Here is a 17591-nt window from a genome sequence, read left to right on the forward strand (position 1 = left end):
AAGGTGGATTCATCGTCAATCTCTAGGGTTTGATTAATGGCCTCAATGAGGCTGTCAACTGTCTCCTGGTAACCAGGCGCATCCAAATTGAGGGGCCCATCCGAATCATAATGCGAGTTCTGCTCGCTATCGTACGCTGGTGATGGTGAGCGAGAGATGGAACTTATGGATGCCGAGGCACCGACCAGGCCGGGGGACCCCGTAAGGGTTCGCTTCCCATGCATCTGTCTAGAGTGAGAGTGGTCCCTGCAGGCCGAAGGCTCCTCTGAGGTGGAGGATCCTTCCAAGACAGGCGGAGCCACTGTCCCTACCCCTATTTGGGGCTTAAAGGGACTCAATTGCTCTCGTTAGAGATGCCATAGACTGCGACAGAGACAAAGCTCATTCAGGGGGACTAGGTACACTGTGCTCGGTCGCAGGGGAGGGCTCCTGGGTGCGTTCGGATTCGCAGGCTTCGCATAATTGCTTGCTCTGCGTATGCAGAAAAGCGGACCGACAAGAGGTACATGAGGCAAATAACACCGTATGTATCTTGGTCCTTCTAGACATGCTGTACCTCTTTAGCTGATATGGCCTGCAGCTGCCAGGGCGGTGTATAAGCAGAGTGCAGCTTTAAAGAGAATAGTGCAGCTTCTAAAAATGGTGCTGCAAAAGAAGGGGGGGTGCAGCACTTACCCCCGGTCCTGTGCCCCTGAGCGTCCTGGAAGGCTGCAGAAAATCCTGCGGCTTGTTCTTGGTTTCAAAAACGGCGCCACTGTATGGAGCGCCGGCGTGTGGGCGGGCCCATCAGAAATAGATGCGCCTGGGGGCGGGACATCTGGCTGTGGCAGAGTACAGGCTGAAGCCGGGTACTAAATTTCTGGCGCCGGCCGGAGGACACAGGGGCGGTGCATCGAGCCGGGGATGCGGGTGTCTCTCGCCGGAAATGGCGCCATTGCTTGCGGGTGGAACCTGCCCCCCCACTGATGAGGAAGACACTGGCTATGCCAGGCCCTCGAGCAGGCCGGAGGATACTGCCGCCAAGGGGAACGCCACTGTAGGAGCCCTCCCAGCCCACCCTGCTTCCCATGCTCCTTCCCTGGAGCGCTCCGAGGACCAGGTTAGAAGGGATGGGGGCTGCTTAAAGACGGTGCAGGCACCCTTAATCCGTCTTCCCTTATGGGGGATGAGGAGAGGGACCATCCGCCTCCTTCCATAACCGCAGTCTTATCATTGGTGATGCAGTGGGGGCCACATGGACTACTCTTATGCCTCTGTACAGACTAGGGTTTCTGTACCTTAGGGTGGCTAGGGCTGTGTCCGGCATAATGTCCCACGTCACAGGAGAAGGTACGTGGATGCGACACTCCACGTACTCGCCTGTCATTGGTTTGGGGAGATCGGACCCTTTCAATAGGGTCCATCGCCCCTCTCTCATCTTCATAGTAAAAAGAGGAGAAAAAAAAGAAAGGTCTGAAAAAAAACAGACATGTGTGCCTTTTACGGACATTAAGCATGAACTGGATCACTTAGAGCCAGCATGAGGGTGTATACTGCGGAGGAGGAAGAGCTAACTTTTTTCTTTTCACTTAGTGTCAGCCTCCTGGCGGCAGTAGCATACATCCACAGTCCTGTGTCCCCCAATGAGGAGAAGGAGAAAAATGAATCTAATGCTGCGCCTGGAAGAAGGAGTATATCTAAAGAGGAGAGCTCTGCATGAATTCTGTAAAATATGGGAGGACTGGAGAATTCACCAAGGCATGAATATTGTGTTCTTACTTGGGGGTGCTAGGTAATATTATTATGTGTCGAGCGAGATATGTCTGATTAAGGTCCTTGGAATGATGCATATAAAATCTGTTTCCATAATGTCCTTCCTGTTTCAGGTGAAACTAAAGAACTTGGAGACTTGGGACTTATCTTTCATAATGTTTATTTGCACGAGTGTATTGATTGCTGTAACATAGTAACATAGTTTTGAAGGCTGAAGGAAGACCTTATGTCCATCTAGTTCAGCCTATTTTTAGTGCAGCTGTTCTGCATTGTTGATCCTGGGGAAGGCAAAAAAAAACCCACAGAGTAGAAGCCGATTTTCTCCATAGGGAAAAAAATTCCTTCCCCTAAGCTGGGTCAACCATCTACCTATAATATTCTGTTATTCATAACCTTCTATACTCTTACTCACAAGAAAAGCATCCATTCCTTTCTTAAATTCATTCAGTGAGTTGGCCATCACCACTTCCTCAGGAAGAGAATTCCAGAGCCTCACTGCTCTGTATTCAGCTTAAATATGTTGTTTAACATAATGCAATACTTGCTAATTGCTATGTGGTCCGGAACAAGAAGGGGGAGGGGGTTTGGATGGGTGCTGTCTTTTGTTGTATATTGAAAAATTCAATAAAAATTTATCTGATTTAAAAAAAATTTTAGGGTTGGGGCTAAAGCTAGGGTTGTGGTTATGGCTGGGATTACGGTTAGGGTGGGATTAGGGTTAGGGGTGTGTTAGGGTTAGGTTTGTGGTTAGTGTTATAGATAGGGTTGGGATTAGGGTTAGGGGTGTGTTAGGGTTAGGGGTGTGTTTGGGTTAGGGTTGGAGTTAGAATTGGGGGAGTTCCACTGTTTAGGTACATCAGGGTGTCTTCAAATGCTACATGGTGCCACCATTGATTCCAGACAATTTTGCGTTCAAAAAGTCAAACGGTGCTCCCTCCCATTCTGAGCTCTGCCATGCATCCAAACAGTGGCTTTGCCCCACATACGGGGTATTGGCGTAATCCGGAGAAATTGCACAACAAATTTTGTGGTCCATTTTCTCCTGATACCCTTGGGAAAAAAAAAAAAAAAATGGTCCTAAAGTAAATTTGTCAAAAAAAGTAAAATGTTAACTTTTTTCCTTCCACATTGCTTTAGTTCTTGTGAAGCACCTGAAGGGTTAATAAACTTCTTGAATGCGGGGTTCAGTTTTAAGAATGGTGTCACGTTTGGGTATTTTCTGTTATATTGACCCCCCAAACTCACTTCAAAAGTGAGATGGTCCCTAAAAAAAATGTTTTTTTAAGTTTTGTTGGAAAAACGAGAAATCGCTGCTCAACTTTTAACTCTTATAACGTACTAACAAAAAAATATGTTTCCAAAATTGTGCTGATGTAAAGCTGACATGTGGGTTTACGCATGGAATTTGGGATTCAGAATTCAGAATTTTACAAGTATTCACAACTTAGACATGCGTACCAAGCAGAAAATCTCCTCGCAGGAAAATCCATGCAACAGAATAAGATTATACAGCGTATTGAAAAATCCACAGGAACAGCTGGGATGATTTTCTCATTTATATTGGGACATACTGCACTTGGTGCTGCTGAATCATCCTGTACGTGCGAAGGAGAGGTGGGAGCGAGATATTGGTCCTATTGAGGACAATTTACGGTCAGAAATATTTGAAAGAGTTACTGGATCCTCGCTGGGAGAAGCCCATCGTCTGTCACATATATATGTAATTCATCAAGTTTATCGCACTCCCAAGTTTTTATTCGATATCGGAGTTAGGCCCGATCCTCTTTGTCCAAGGTGTCGAACAAACACGGCCACCCTACTGCACATGTTATGGTCGTGTCCAAATCTTGAAGCCTTCTGGAGAAGAGTAATAGGGATAATTAATAGAGTATATTCAATTGAGCTGAGCAAAACCCCCTTTGTATGTATCCTAGGATATATAGAAGACTTGCCAACAGAAGAGGTTGGGAAGTTAGCTGTATCTAGAATGCTTTTTATAGCCAGAAAATTAATAGCCCAGTACTGGATCTCCCACCAAACCCCCTCAATTGCAGAATATGTAACCAAAATTAACTGGCTAGTTAATTTAGAAAATGGTATATATCGCAAGAGAAATTCTATTGCCAAAAAAATATGGGCATGTTGGATTGATCAGTCTGGTCTTGCGTTGAGATAGGTGACCAGGTTCAGGTTGGATCTATCTTAATACGAAGATATAAAGTTGGAAGATTTGACTCTGACAGAGATTATTACATGATAATTTGATCTGGCTTACAATAAGAAGACTTCAGATATGTAGCTCTTTAACTGAGACTTATATTAACCCCTTAAGGACCGGGGTTATTTTAGTTTTTGCGCTTTTGTTTTTCACTCCCTTTCTTCCCAGAGCCATAACTTTTTTTATTTTTCCATCAATTTGGCCATGTGAGGGCTTATTTTTTTGCGGGACGAGTTGTACTTTTGAACAACACCATTGATTTTACCATGTCGTGTACTACAAAACGGGAAAAAAATTCCAAGTGCGGTGAAATTGCAAAAAAAAGTGCAATCCAACACTTGTTTTTGCTTGGCTTTTTTGCTAGGTTCACTAAATGCTAAAACTGACCCATCATAATGATTCGCCAGGTCATTACGAGTTCATAAGGGTGGGGGCATTGCCCTAGAATCACTGCGTTGAGAAACATGTGATGGTGTCTCCGCAGTGTTGGATGTTGATCTCCATGAGTTCATTCATCCTCATTTTCACAGTCTTCTACTAGGCATTGCTCCTACTGGCCAGTTTCCTACTCCACACTGATGAGGGGCAATACCCCGAAATAGCTGTCTGTGGATGGATACCATGTTTTGGTATAGGTGGTTTCCTTCATTGGAGACTTCCCTTCCCGTGGTTGTTCCCTCCCGGGGAAAGACCTGGCTAGTCATTGCTTGCGTTGAGAAACATGTGATGGTGTCTCCGCGGCTTGTGTATGTTTTTACATATTTCTCATAAGGGATGGGGGCATTGCTCTAGAATCACTGCGTTGAGAAACATGTGATGGTGTCTCCGCAGTGTTGGATGTTGATCTCCATGAGTTCATTCATCCTCATTTTCAGTCTTTTACTAGGCATTGCTCCTACTAGCCATTGCTCCTACTAGCCAATTTCCTACTCCACACTGATGAGGGGCAATACCCCGAAACAGCTGTCTGTGGATGGATACCATGTTTTGGTATAGGTGGTTTCCTTCACTGGAGACTGCCCTTCCCGTGGTTGTTCTCTCCTGGGGAAAGACCTGGCTAGTCATTGCTTGCGTTGAGAAACATGTGATGGTGTCTCCGCGGCTTGTGTTTTGCATATAATTACGAGTTCATAGACACCAAACATGTCAAGGTCTTTCTTTATGTAAGTGGTGAAAAAAAAAAACAAAGTTTGCTAAAAAAAAAAAAAACAAAACACCACCATTTTCCGAGACCCGTAGCATCTCCATTTTTCGTGATCTGGGGTCGGGTGAGGGCTTATATTTTGCGTACCGAGCTGACATTTTTAATGATACCACTTTTATGCAGACACGTTCTTTTGATCGCCCGTTATTGCATTTTAATGCATTGTCACAAAGATCAAAAAAACGTAATTCTGGGGTTTTGATTTTTTTTTCTCGCTACGCCGTTTAGCGATCGGGTTAATGCTTTTTTTTTATTGATAGATCGGGCTATTCTGAATGCAGCGATACCATATATGTGTCATTTTTTTATTGTTTTATTTTGAATAGGGCGAAAGGGGGGTGATTTGAACTTTTATATTTTTTTCATATTTTTTAAGATACTTTTTTATTTTAAATTTTGTCATGCTTCAATAGCCTCCATGGGAGGCTAGAAGCATGCCATACTTGATCAGCTCTGCTACATATAGACGATGAGAAGATCGCCTATATGTAGCAGAATTACTGCATAGCTATGAGTGCCGACCACCGGGTGGCGCTCATAGCAAAGCGGCATCAACAATCATAGAGGTCTCCAAGAAACCTCTGGTTGTTATGCCAACGCATCACTGACCCCCGATCACGTGACGGGGTCAGCGATGACCTCATTTCCAGCCCGGCGGCCGGAAGCGCCGGTTAAACGCCGTTGTCAGCGTTTGACAGCGGCGTTTAACGGGTTAATAGGTGCAGGTGGATCGCGATTCCACCTGCGCCTATTCCGGGCACATGTCAGCTGTTCAAAACAGCTGAAATGTCCCGGCTTTGATACGGGCTCAGCGCCGGAGCCCTCATCAAAGCAGGGGAGATGTCCAATGACGGACTGTGTCCGTCATTGGACATTAAGGGGTTAACCTGTTATTGTGATCTTCCTTTGTACTATTGTAATAATTTTGGGAGCAGCACTATAGGTAATCAGCTGTACCATTTTACCATTAAAATATTGTTTGCATTGGGACTGTAAACTGGGGGGAAGGGGGGAGCGGGGTTAGAGGTGTATGTACCTTTATTGCGGGTTGTTGTTTTCTTTTTTGTTTTGAAAATCTCAATAAAAATTACTTTAATTAGAAAGCTGACATGTGGGAAATATTATTTATTAACAGTTTTTTGACACCACTCTGATTTAAGGGTGCAAAAATTAAAAGTTTGAAAATTGCAAAGTTTTCAAAATTTTTGCCAAATGTCTGTTTATTTCATAAACAAACGCAAGTTATATCGAATAAATTTTACCAGTAACATGAAGTACAATATGTCACGAAAAAACAATCTCAGAATCAGGGGGATAGGTTGAAGCGTTCTAGAGCTAACCTTATAAAGTGACAGTGGTCAGAATTGTAAAAATTGGCTTGGTCATTAAGTACCAAACAGGCTCTGTCATTAAGGGGTTAAGAAGGGGTTGTCCTAGTATTGGACAGCTCCTTAAAGAGCCACACGTGATTGTTTATGTATACTTAAGGCATAAAGCACTTTATATGAGAACTGCACTGAACTATTGTGTATGATTTTTATTACACTACTAGCTGAAGAGCCCGGCGTTGCCTGGGCATAGTAACCAACTGTGGGTAGTTATAACTAATTACTGTATAATGATTATATTGCACATTAAAACCGTGCATCTAATCCTATCCTGTGTGATACTGACTGCTGAGCCGTGTATCTAATCCTATTCTGTGTGATGCTGACTGCTGAGCCGTGTATCTAATACTATTCTGTGTGATACTGTGTGCTGACCTGCGTATCTAATCCTATCCTTTGTGATACTGTCTGCTGAGCCGTGTATCTATTCCTATCCTGTGTGATACTGACTGCTGAGCTGTGCATCTAATCCTATCCTGTGTGATACTGACTGCTGAGCTGTGTATCTAATCCTATCCTGTGTGCAGGCAGTAGCCTGCTGAGCCATGTGTCTAATCCTCTCCTGTGTGATACTTGGCTCCCCCTGCAGTCTGTGTCAGAGGGTGGTCTGTGTTGGAACGGTAATAAATTGTGTTATTTCCAGCTTTACAGAAGGACGATAACACCATAGAAATGATAAGAATAATAGGCCTCAGTTACCACAACTGTCTACAAAGAAAACTGTTGCTGATAGCAACCAATCACAGCTAATTTTTCATCTTTTAAACAGCTCTGGGACAGCGTGGCGAGTTTTGAGTGGTGACTTTTGTGTTTTGACTTTTATGTGGCGAGGTTGGTGAATGTGTGGTGAAATGTGTGCTGAGGGTGGTATATGTGTTGAAGCACGTGGTAGTGTGTGGTGCATTTTGTGTGTGTGTTCATATCCCCGTATGTGGTGAGTATCCCATGTCAGGGCCCCACCTTAGCAACTGTACGGTATATACTCTTTGGCACCATCGCTCTCATTCTTTAAGTCCCCCTTGTTTACATCTGGCAGCTGTCTATTTGCCTCCAACAGTTTTCCTTTCACTTTTTCCCCATTATGTAGATAGGGGCAAAATTGTTTGGTGAATTGGAACACGCAGGGTTAAAATTTCACCTCACAACATAGCCTATGACGCTCTCGGGGTCCAGACGTGACTGTGCAAAATTTTGTGGCTGTAGCTACGACGGTGCAGATGCCAATACATACATACACTTTTTCCCATTATGTAGATAGGGGCAAAATTGTTTGGTGAATTGGAATGCGCGGGGGTTAAAATTTCGCCTCACAACATAGCCTATGACGCTCGGTGTCCAGACGTGTGACTGTGCCAAATTTTGTGGCTGTAGCTGCGACGGTGCGGATGCCAATCCCGGACATATATACATACACACACACATTGAGCTTTATACAGTTGTGGCCAAAAGTATTGACACCCCTGCAATTCTGTCAGATAATACTCAGTTTCTTCCTGAAAATGATTGCAAACACAAATTCTTTGGTATTATTATCTTCATTTAATTTGTCTTAAATGAAAAAACACAAAAGAGAATGAAGCAAAAAGCAAAACATTGATCATTTCACACAAAACTCCAAAAATGGGCCAGACAAAAGTATTGGCACCCTCAGGCTAATACTTAGTTGCACAACCTTTAGCCAAAATAACTGCGACCAACCGCTTCCGGTAACCATCAATGAGTTTCTTACAATGTTCTGCTGGAATTTTAGACCATTCTTCTTTGGCAAACTGCTCCAGGTCCCTGATATTTAAAGGGTGCCTTCTCCAAACTGCCATTTTTAGACCTATCCACAGGTGTTCTATGGGATTCAGGTCTGGACTCATTGCTGGCCACCTTAGAAGTCTCCAGTGCTTTCTCTCAAACCATTTTCTAGTGCTTTTTGAAGTGTGTTTTGGGTCATTGTCCTGCTGGAAGACCCATGACCTCTGGGGGAGACCCAGCTTTCTCACACTGGGCCCTACATTATGCTGCAAAATTTGTTGGTAGTCTTCAGACTTCATAATGCCATGCACATGGTCAAGCAGTCCAGTGCCAAAGGCAGCAAAGCAACCCCAAAACATCAGGGAACCTCCGCCATGTTTGACTGTAGGGACCGTGTTCTTTTCTTTGAATGCCTCTTTTTTCTCCTGTAAACTCTATGTTGATGCCTTTGCCCAAAAAGCTCTACTTTTGTCTCATCTGACCAGAGAACATTCTTCCAAAACGTTTTAGGCTTTTTCAGGTAAGTTTTGGCAAACTCCAGCCTGGCTTTTTTATGTCTCGTGGTAAGAAGTGGGGTCTTCCTGGGTCTCCTACCATACAGTCCCTTTTCATTCAGATGCCGACGGATAGTACGGGTTGACACTGTTGTACCCTCGGACTGCAGGGCAGCTTGAACTTGTTTGGATGTTAGTCGAGGTTCTTTATCCAACATCCGCACAATCTTGCGTTGAAATCTCTTGTCAATTTTTCTTTTCCGTCCACATCTAAGGAGGTTAGCCCCAGTGCCATGGGCTTTAAACTTCTTGATGACACTGCGCACGGTAGACACAGGAACATTCAGGTCTTTGGAGATGGACTTGTAGCCTTGAGATTGCTCATGCTTCCTCACAAGTTGGTTTCTCAAGTCCTCAGACAGTTCTTTGGTCTTCTTTCTTTTCTCCATGCTCAATGTGGTACACACAAGGACACAGGACAGAGGTTGAGTCAACTTTAATCCATGTCAACTGGCTGCAAGTGTGATTTAGTTATTGCCAACACCTGTTAGGTGCCACAGGTAAGTTACAGGTGCTGTTAATTACACAATTTAGAGAAGCATCACATGATTTTTCGAACAGTGCCAATACTTTTGTCCACCCTCTTTTTTTATGTTTGGTGTGGAATTATATCCAATTTGGCTTTAGGACAATTCTTTTTGTGTTTTTTCATTTAAGACAAATTAAATGAAGATAATAATACCAAAGAATTTGTGTTTGCAATCATTTTCAGGAAGAAACTGAGTATTATCTGACAGAATTGCAGGGGTGTCAATACTTTTGGCCACAACTTTATATTAGATATATGCTTTTTGTTTTCTCTCTGTAAAGGGCATGTGTTTATATGCATTTACATTTTGCATACACATTTACTTTTTCAGCTCAGACCTAGTTTCTCCTACATATGCTTGTATTGTATATTCACTGTGGTATGGATCACAAAGAAATTTTACTTAAAAAGTATAGAAATAAGAACAAGATTAAAGAGATGTAATTGCACAATTAATGTTTGTAACTATATGTACTGTACCTCACTGTTTGCACTTGTAACTTGCTTGAGAATGGTTCTGTAAACCAAAACGTTGCCATTTGGGCGTAATAAAGTCCTTTTTTCTTTTTTTGCGGTCTCCCTTTTTATATTCTATATTAAATAACAGATTGGGCATTTGTTTTGTGGCCTGGCACCAATTGTGAGTAAAAATTGTTGTGCTGTTCCATACCTCATTATATACCATGTGTTAGAAACGGAATTGTATATACCATACGCTCACTGTGATTTCCTCCTAGTAGTGGAAACTGCCGCAGCCTCATCCATCACTCGTCAGTCAATTGCGTAATTGTCCTGACGATCATAGGTGGTCGAGTTGTGTCCCATGTCAAATTTGTGATAGCTGTGGGATCGGCACGATTCCCCCTCGTGCCCCCCTTGGCAATATAGACCAATCAAACAAAAAAATAATGGTTTCTTATGTGGCTGGGATTCAGAGCAGAACTGACATGGCATGATGGCCTTCAGTAGGCCTGTGGCTGTCATTGCGATAGGCTCTCTGTGATTGTGTGGAGGGGGGCAATGGGCACCTGGAATGGAGCACCCATCGTACAGTATGCCTTATATGCCACCATTTGAAATTGACAGCAGCAATGTAAAGCGCAGTTCCTATTGCTGCTGTTACCATGCAGATGCCTGCTGTATAAAGCTACTTTCCAACGATTATTTGGTGAGATTTTGATATTGCAGATTTTTGCAGCATGTCTGCACCTAAACAAATGAGGCTACTTTTTTTTTCATTGCGTTGTTGAGTACACTTTTTTGACACTGTGATTTTTGTCTCTTTCGGTACGTTAGGCTTTTAATAAAACTGGTTTTTATACTTCCAGATATTTGGCTTTGACAGAATTTAATTGATTTAGTCATGTGTGCATTATATACTATTTTAATGCGTTTCCATAGAGGAAATGCACTAAAAATGCTTGTGTGTTTTTACCTATGGATTTTCCACATGATTCTTTTCTGTGAGGAAAACCTGCAGCAAAAACTTAGGCTGTGTGCACACGATGCAGAATTCCTGCGGATCCGCAGTGTGATTTACAGTACAATGTAAATCAATGTAAAAAAAAAAAAACGCTGTGCAGACGCTGCGGATTTTTCCGCGTGGTTTTCCTGCGGTATAAAATCCGCAGCATGTCACTTCTTTTGTGCGGTTTTCCACCTCCCCTGTCTCCAAATCCGCATGGGGAAAACCGCAGTGGAAAACCGCACAAAAACCGCAAGAAAACCGCATTAAAAATGGAAGAAATCCGCCGGAAAAATGCAGGTCATTTGACCTGCGGATTTCTTCAATTCTGCGCGGAAAAATCCGCAGGGCAAAAAATTACGTGTGCACTTAGCCTTATACTAGTCACAAGATATACATGTTTCAAACAAGTACCACAGGACAGTTTATGTAGTGTAAAAAAATAAAATACAGTGGGTATAAGATTTCTATAATTCCCAACCACGTTGCTAGAATTGTAAAACGCTGCATTTTATTGTGTAGCGAAAATATGCAGCATCAAAAACTCACCAAAAACTCCCTGTGGAAACTTAACATAGCTCCTCAGCTGGCTTCACACATTCATATCCCACATGTTACGTCACAAGTCGAGAAGAGGTTAAATATTTACTAGTGTGTTATCCCATTTCAGTCATTAAAAATTTCACATTAAACTGATTTAAAAAGTGTCAGGTAATCAAACCTACTTGCTCTTCCTTGAAACAGTTCATTATATTATTAATTTGTAGTAAATGTTTAATACCTGATAAATAAAGTGGGCAGTCTCACCCGTCCAACGGTACTTTTCTGGAGAAAGCTGCATATGGGTTTTGACGACATCAGCAGGTTGAGTGATTACAGATGCCAGAATACCAGCCATAATCCCACAAGAGAAATTTATAATAGGGGTGTATGCTGTTTCAATATTATCTGTAGGAAAACACACAACATTCAGATTTAGAATGTAGCAAGATAAAAAAAACACAAGTTGTTCTACTATGCTGTAAATTTAGGTAACTTGCTGTCATTTGTAATTTCCAAATATTAAATATCCAAGTAGAAAAAGAGAAACAAACTACTGTCATAGTTCACATATAAAATAAGTCCTAATTGCACTGTATACAAAATATAAGAAGCACTCCAGGACCATTATTTTTTTAATAAAATGCTAATTTACTGTGTAATTTGTTTCCAAGATGGTCAATCACTCAAGAGCTGGCTTTACTGCCTAGGATGTCTGTCACACTTGTGTGGAGGACTTCTTCTGGATTGCAGGATTACATCAATATACCTAGTTTGGACGTGTCTGTGTGTCTGTACACAATGAGTCATCCACAGCCCAACCGTCTGTCTGAGCGCAATGAGTCATCCACAGCTCAACAGTAAGGCTGAGTTCACACGTGGCGTTTTTTTCGCGTTTCCACGGCGGTTTTAACCGCGCGATTTTGCCGCGAAAACGCGAAAAATAAGCATCCCATGCATTCCTATGGGATTCCGCAATGCTGTGCTAATGCTGCGGTTTTTACCGCAGCGGAATTGCTTCGCGGTAAAAACCGCAGCATGCTCATTAATTTGCGGAATCGCGGCGATCCCGCACCCATAGGAATGCATTGTTCCGCTTACTTCCCGTATGTGGCTGTGCACACCATGCGGAAAGTAAGCAGAACATTTGCGGATGGTACCCACGGTCCGGAGGAGAGGAGACTGTCCTCCGGGCTTTGGGTACCACATCCCTGTAAAAAATAGAATTTAAAAATAAAAAATATTGTTATTCTCACCCTCCGACGTCCCGCACAGTCTTCCTGCCTCTCTCCACGCTCTCGTTCCCAGTAGTCCTTTGCGAAAATGCCCGCGATGGCATCCGTTCTCGCGGGATGGCGAAGTCTCGCGGTCATTCGCGCGACGTCATCGCGAATTACCACGAGACATCGCGATCCCGCGAGAACGGACGTCATCGCGGGCATTTTCGCAAATGATTACTGGGAACGGATGCGCGGGAAGTCGGAAGGTAAGAATAACACCATTTTTTTATGCATAGGCAGCCTCAATAGTAAAAAGTTGGTCACACTTGTCAAACACTATGTTTGACGAGTGTGACCAACCTGTCAATCAGTTCTCCAAGCGATGCTACAGATCGCTTGGAAAACGCTAGCATTTTGCAAGGTAAATACGCTTGCAAAATGCTAGTTTTTCCGCGGGAAAATCGCGGGAATTTAAAATGCGATTTTCCCGCGGACTGGAATTCCGGAATTCTCGCGGTAATTTCCGTGAGAGTTCCGGTACGTGTGCACTTAGCCTAACTTAGGTATCCATAGTTACTACCACTAGCAGCTGACTGACTATATGCGTCGGCGTAACCATGGATACCTAAGTACTATAAGGCCTTGTATAGGAGTTAAGTGACATATCTAAAAAGGAGAGGAGCTCTTTCTGGGCACGAGTTAAGGCATAAGTCTTTTTTGAACGTTAGCCTGTGAGGCAACACTTAGGCAACAGTGTGAGGCAACATTGCAAAGATGGAGCAAATTGATCGTGCAGCTGAACGTAGAGAAGAGAATCGCATACGGATGGGTAACCTGCGTCTTAATGAAACAGAAGATGAATGAAATTGTCGAAGAACTGCTGATGCAGCCCGACAGAAGGCGGCCAGAGCAAGAGAACCAAAGAAGTAACTGAATCACGTGGAACATCTAATGCTGCACGACAACGAGCAACACGCAATGCACAAAGTGATACACAAACTTCACAAAGACGAGAACAAGATAAAAGACGTGTCCAAAATGCAAGAGCCACTCGATCATGGCAAGTTACATTTGCCGCTAAAGGACGTCTTAACCCCTTAACCCCCAAGGGTGGTTTGCAAGTTCATGACCAGGCCAATTTTTACAATTCTGACCACTGTCCCATTATGAGGTAATAACTCTGAAACGTTTCCATGGATCCTGGCGATTCTGACATTGTTTTTCTCGTGACATATTGTACTTCATGTTAGTGGTAAAATTTCATTCATATAACTTGCGTTTATTTGTGAAAAAAATAGAAATTTGGCGAAAATTTTTAAAATTTTGTAATATTCCAACTTTGAATTTTTATGCCCTGTTGTGCAGTGACCTCTGTGACAGCTAGGGGGCACTGTATGAGTCATGCACACAGGCATATCCATTTTGATAATGGAGATAGGATGGTAAATGACCGTTATGTATCCCAGGGTGGGTGGCCCTGGGATGGAAGCTTGAACGTGTGTTGATCAGCAGAGATACTGCTGGAGGTTTTTGTTACAGTGTATCAAGGAGAGCTTCCAGATGGCTGGTGAGACGGGCAGGACCAGTCACCTACAAACCCACCCAGGGGCGTGTGTCTAAATGCCCATAGTAAGCCTGTATATATGTGTGTATGGCTGGGTGTCTGAAATAGGACCTGCAATGAGGTCATAGCCATGTGATCCGGTGGGCATGGCTACGGACCATATAAGGTGACCAGGGTAGGTCACATGAGAGAGTGCCTGGATCTGATTGGTCCGTGTGGAAGGTCCCGGAAGGCTGATGTGCTGGAAGGGGTGCTGCCTTCCTGTAGAGCACGTGCAGAGGCCGCTGACCCGGGGAGACCTGTATATAATGGCCAGCGTGTGTGTGACAGTACCCAGGAGGGAATGGACGTCCGGAGTGAGAAGCAACTAAGAAGTAACCCCGGACAGGGGGAAATAACTGTGAGGCTATAGAGCATGGTTGTTGGAGAAAGCACAGCCTGTGTGGCCACAGGGCTGAGGGAGCGGAGCTCTATCATGAACATGCTGTTGTTGGATAAAAGACTGTTGCCGTATATGGTTTATGCTTATTAATAAACCACATGGACTGATTTATGTGAAAAACCCGTGCCGGACCTGGTTAATCGGCTGCCCAGCGAGTGTCCCCAACATGAATAACAAGCGCTACCTTACAGCCCTTAAATCACAGAGATATGGCACAAAAAAACTTAATAAGCGACATTTCCCACATGTTTACTTTACATCAGCACAATATTGGAACCAAAATTTTTGTTTTGTTAGAAAGTTATAAAGGTTAAAATTTGACCAGCGATTTCTCATTTTTACAACACCATTTTATTTTTAGGGACCACATCACATTTGAAGTCACTTTGAGGGGTCTATAAGATAGAAAATACCCAAAAGTGACACCATTCTAAAAACTGCACCCCTCAAGGTGCTCAAAACCACATTCAAGAAGTTTATTAATCCTTCTGGTGCTTCACAGGAATTTTTTGAATGTTTAAAAAAAAAAAAAAAAAAATGAACATTTTTTTTCTCACAAAAAAATTACTTCAGGTCCAATTTTTTTTATTTTACCAAGGGGAACAGGAGAAATTGGACTGCAAAACTTATTGTGCAATTTGTCCTGAGTACGATGATACCTGATATGTGGGGGGGGAACCACTGTTTCGGCGCATGGCAGAGCTCGGAAGGGAATGAGTGCCGTTTGACTTTTTCAACGCAAAATTGGCTGGAATTGAGATCGGGCACCATGTCACGTTTGGAGAGCCCCTGATGTGCCTAAACAGTGGAAACACCCCACAAGTGACCCCATTTTGGAAACTAGACCCCCCAAGGAACTTATCTAGATGTATAGTGAGCACTTTGAACCCCCAAGGGCATCACAGAAGTTTATAACGTACAGCCGTACAATTAAAAAATAATTTTTTCCAAAAAAATCTTTTCACCCCCAATTTTTATTTTCCCAAGGGTAATCGGACCTCAAAAGTTATTGTGCAATTTGTCCTGAGTACGCTGATACCTGATATGTGGGGGGAACCACTGTTTCGGCGCATGCCAGAGCTCGGAAGGGAACAAGCACCATTTGACTTTTTTAACGCAAAATTGGCTGGAATTGAGATCAGACGCCATGCTGCATTTGGAGAGCCCCTGATGTGCCAAAACAGTGGTAACCCCCCCACAAATGACACCATTTTGGAAACTAGACCCCCCCAAGGAACTTATCTAGATATGTGGTGAGCACTTTGAACCCCCAAGTGCTTCACAGAAGTTTATAACGCCCGAGCGTGAAAATAAAAAAAAATTATACTTTTTCCACAAACATGATGTTTTAGTCCCCTTTTTTTATTTTCCCAAGGGTAACAGGAGAAATTGGACTTCAAAAGTTGGTGTGCAATTTGTCCTGAGTAGACTGATACCCCATATGTGGGGTAAACCATTGCTTGGGCGCATGGCAGAGCTTGGAAGGGAAGAAGCACTGTTTGACTTTTTCAACGCAGAATTGGCTGGAATTGAGATCAGACGCCATGTTGCGTTTGGAGAGCCCCTGATGTGCCCAAACAGTGGAAACCCCCCCAATTCTAACTCCAACCCTAACCCTAATGGGAAAATGGAAAGAAATACATTTTTTTAATTTTATTATTTTTCCCTAACTAAGGGGGTGATAAAGGGGGGTTTGATTTACTATTTATGGCGGGTTTTATGTTTTGCAGCTGCAATACGCTGAGGCTATGTGTCCACGTATGCAGAAAATTTCTGCTTAAAAACCGGACTCCTCAGAAAACGCGCATTTTATTTCCGCGCAAAAAACGCGTTTTTGATGCGTTTTTTTCCGTGCGTATTCTGACTCATAGCAAAAATGCAGACTTTTCTGCAAAATTAATGAGCATGCTGCGGTTTTTACCGCGAAGCGTTTTTTTCGCTGAAAAAAGACACATCAATGTACACAAAAAGTGCGGAATTCATTTAAAATGAATGGGATGCTTCTTTTATGCGTTTTTGAAGCGTTTTGACTGGGACAAACGCTTCAAAAATGCATAATAACGCTTACGTGGGCACACAGCCTAAAAGACGCTTTTTATTGTAAAAATAGTTTCTTCATCACCACATTTTGAGAGCTATAATTTTTCCATATTTTGACCCACAGAGTCATGTGAGGTCTTATTTTTTGCAGGACAAGTTGGCGTTTTTATCGGTATCAATTTTGGGCACATGACATTTTTTTTATCACTTTTTATTCCGATTTTTGGGACGCAGAATGAACAAAAACCAGCATTTCAAGAATTTCTTTTGGGGGTGGCGTTTACACCGTTCTGCGTGCGGTAAAATTGATAAGGCGGTTTTATTCTTTGGGTCAGTACAACTACAGTGATACCTCATTCATGTCTTTTTTTATGTTTTGGCGCTATACAATAAAAACAATTTCATATAAAAAATAATTATTTTTGCATAGCTTTATTCTGCGAGCTATAACCTTTTTATTTTTTCGCTGATGACGATGTGTGGTGGCTCATTTTTTGCGGGACAAGATGACGTTTTCAACGGTACCATGTTTAACCATATCCGTCTTTTTGATCGCGCGTTATTGCACTTTTTGTTCGGCGGTATGGTGATAAAGCATTGTTTTTTGCCTAGTTTTTTTATTTCAAGGGGTTCACTAAAGGGGTTAACTAGTGGGACAGCTTCATAAGGGTGGGTCATTACAGATGCGGCGATACTCAATATGTGTATTTTTATTGTATTTTTTTATTTTCAAAAAAAAAAAAAAGAATTTATTGGGGAATATTTTTGTTTTTAATTTATTTAGAGATTTTTTATTAATTATTTTTACACAATTTTTTTTTTCCACTTTATTATATTGTTCCAATAAGGGACATTAATATAAAGTGTCAGATCCCTGCTCTGACAGTTTGCACAGGCTCTCTCAGTGCCTGCTCTCAGCAGGCACTGAGGAA

The 17591-nt window shown here is 42.7% G+C and overlaps 1 protein-coding gene across 1 annotated transcript in view; it reads right to left on the reverse strand.

Annotated features, from left to right (window-relative positions):
* The window catches only part of SLC25A38 (solute carrier family 25 member 38), a 250829-nt gene that overhangs the window by 51640 nt on the left and 181598 nt on the right, over positions 1 to 17591 (reverse strand). The window contains exon 5 of the mRNA XM_073557981.1: positions 11635 to 11801. Coding sequence (XP_073414082.1) covers positions 11635 to 11801 — 167 coding nt within the window. The remainder of the gene's footprint in view (positions 1 to 11634; positions 11802 to 17591) is intronic.

This window comes from Dendrobates tinctorius, unplaced genomic scaffold (assembly GCF_039654945.1).
Source record: "Dendrobates tinctorius isolate UK_male_01 unplaced genomic scaffold, ASM3965494v1 ptg000012l, whole genome shotgun sequence".
Classification (NCBI taxonomy): domain Eukaryota; kingdom Metazoa; phylum Chordata; class Amphibia; order Anura; family Dendrobatidae; genus Dendrobates; species Dendrobates tinctorius.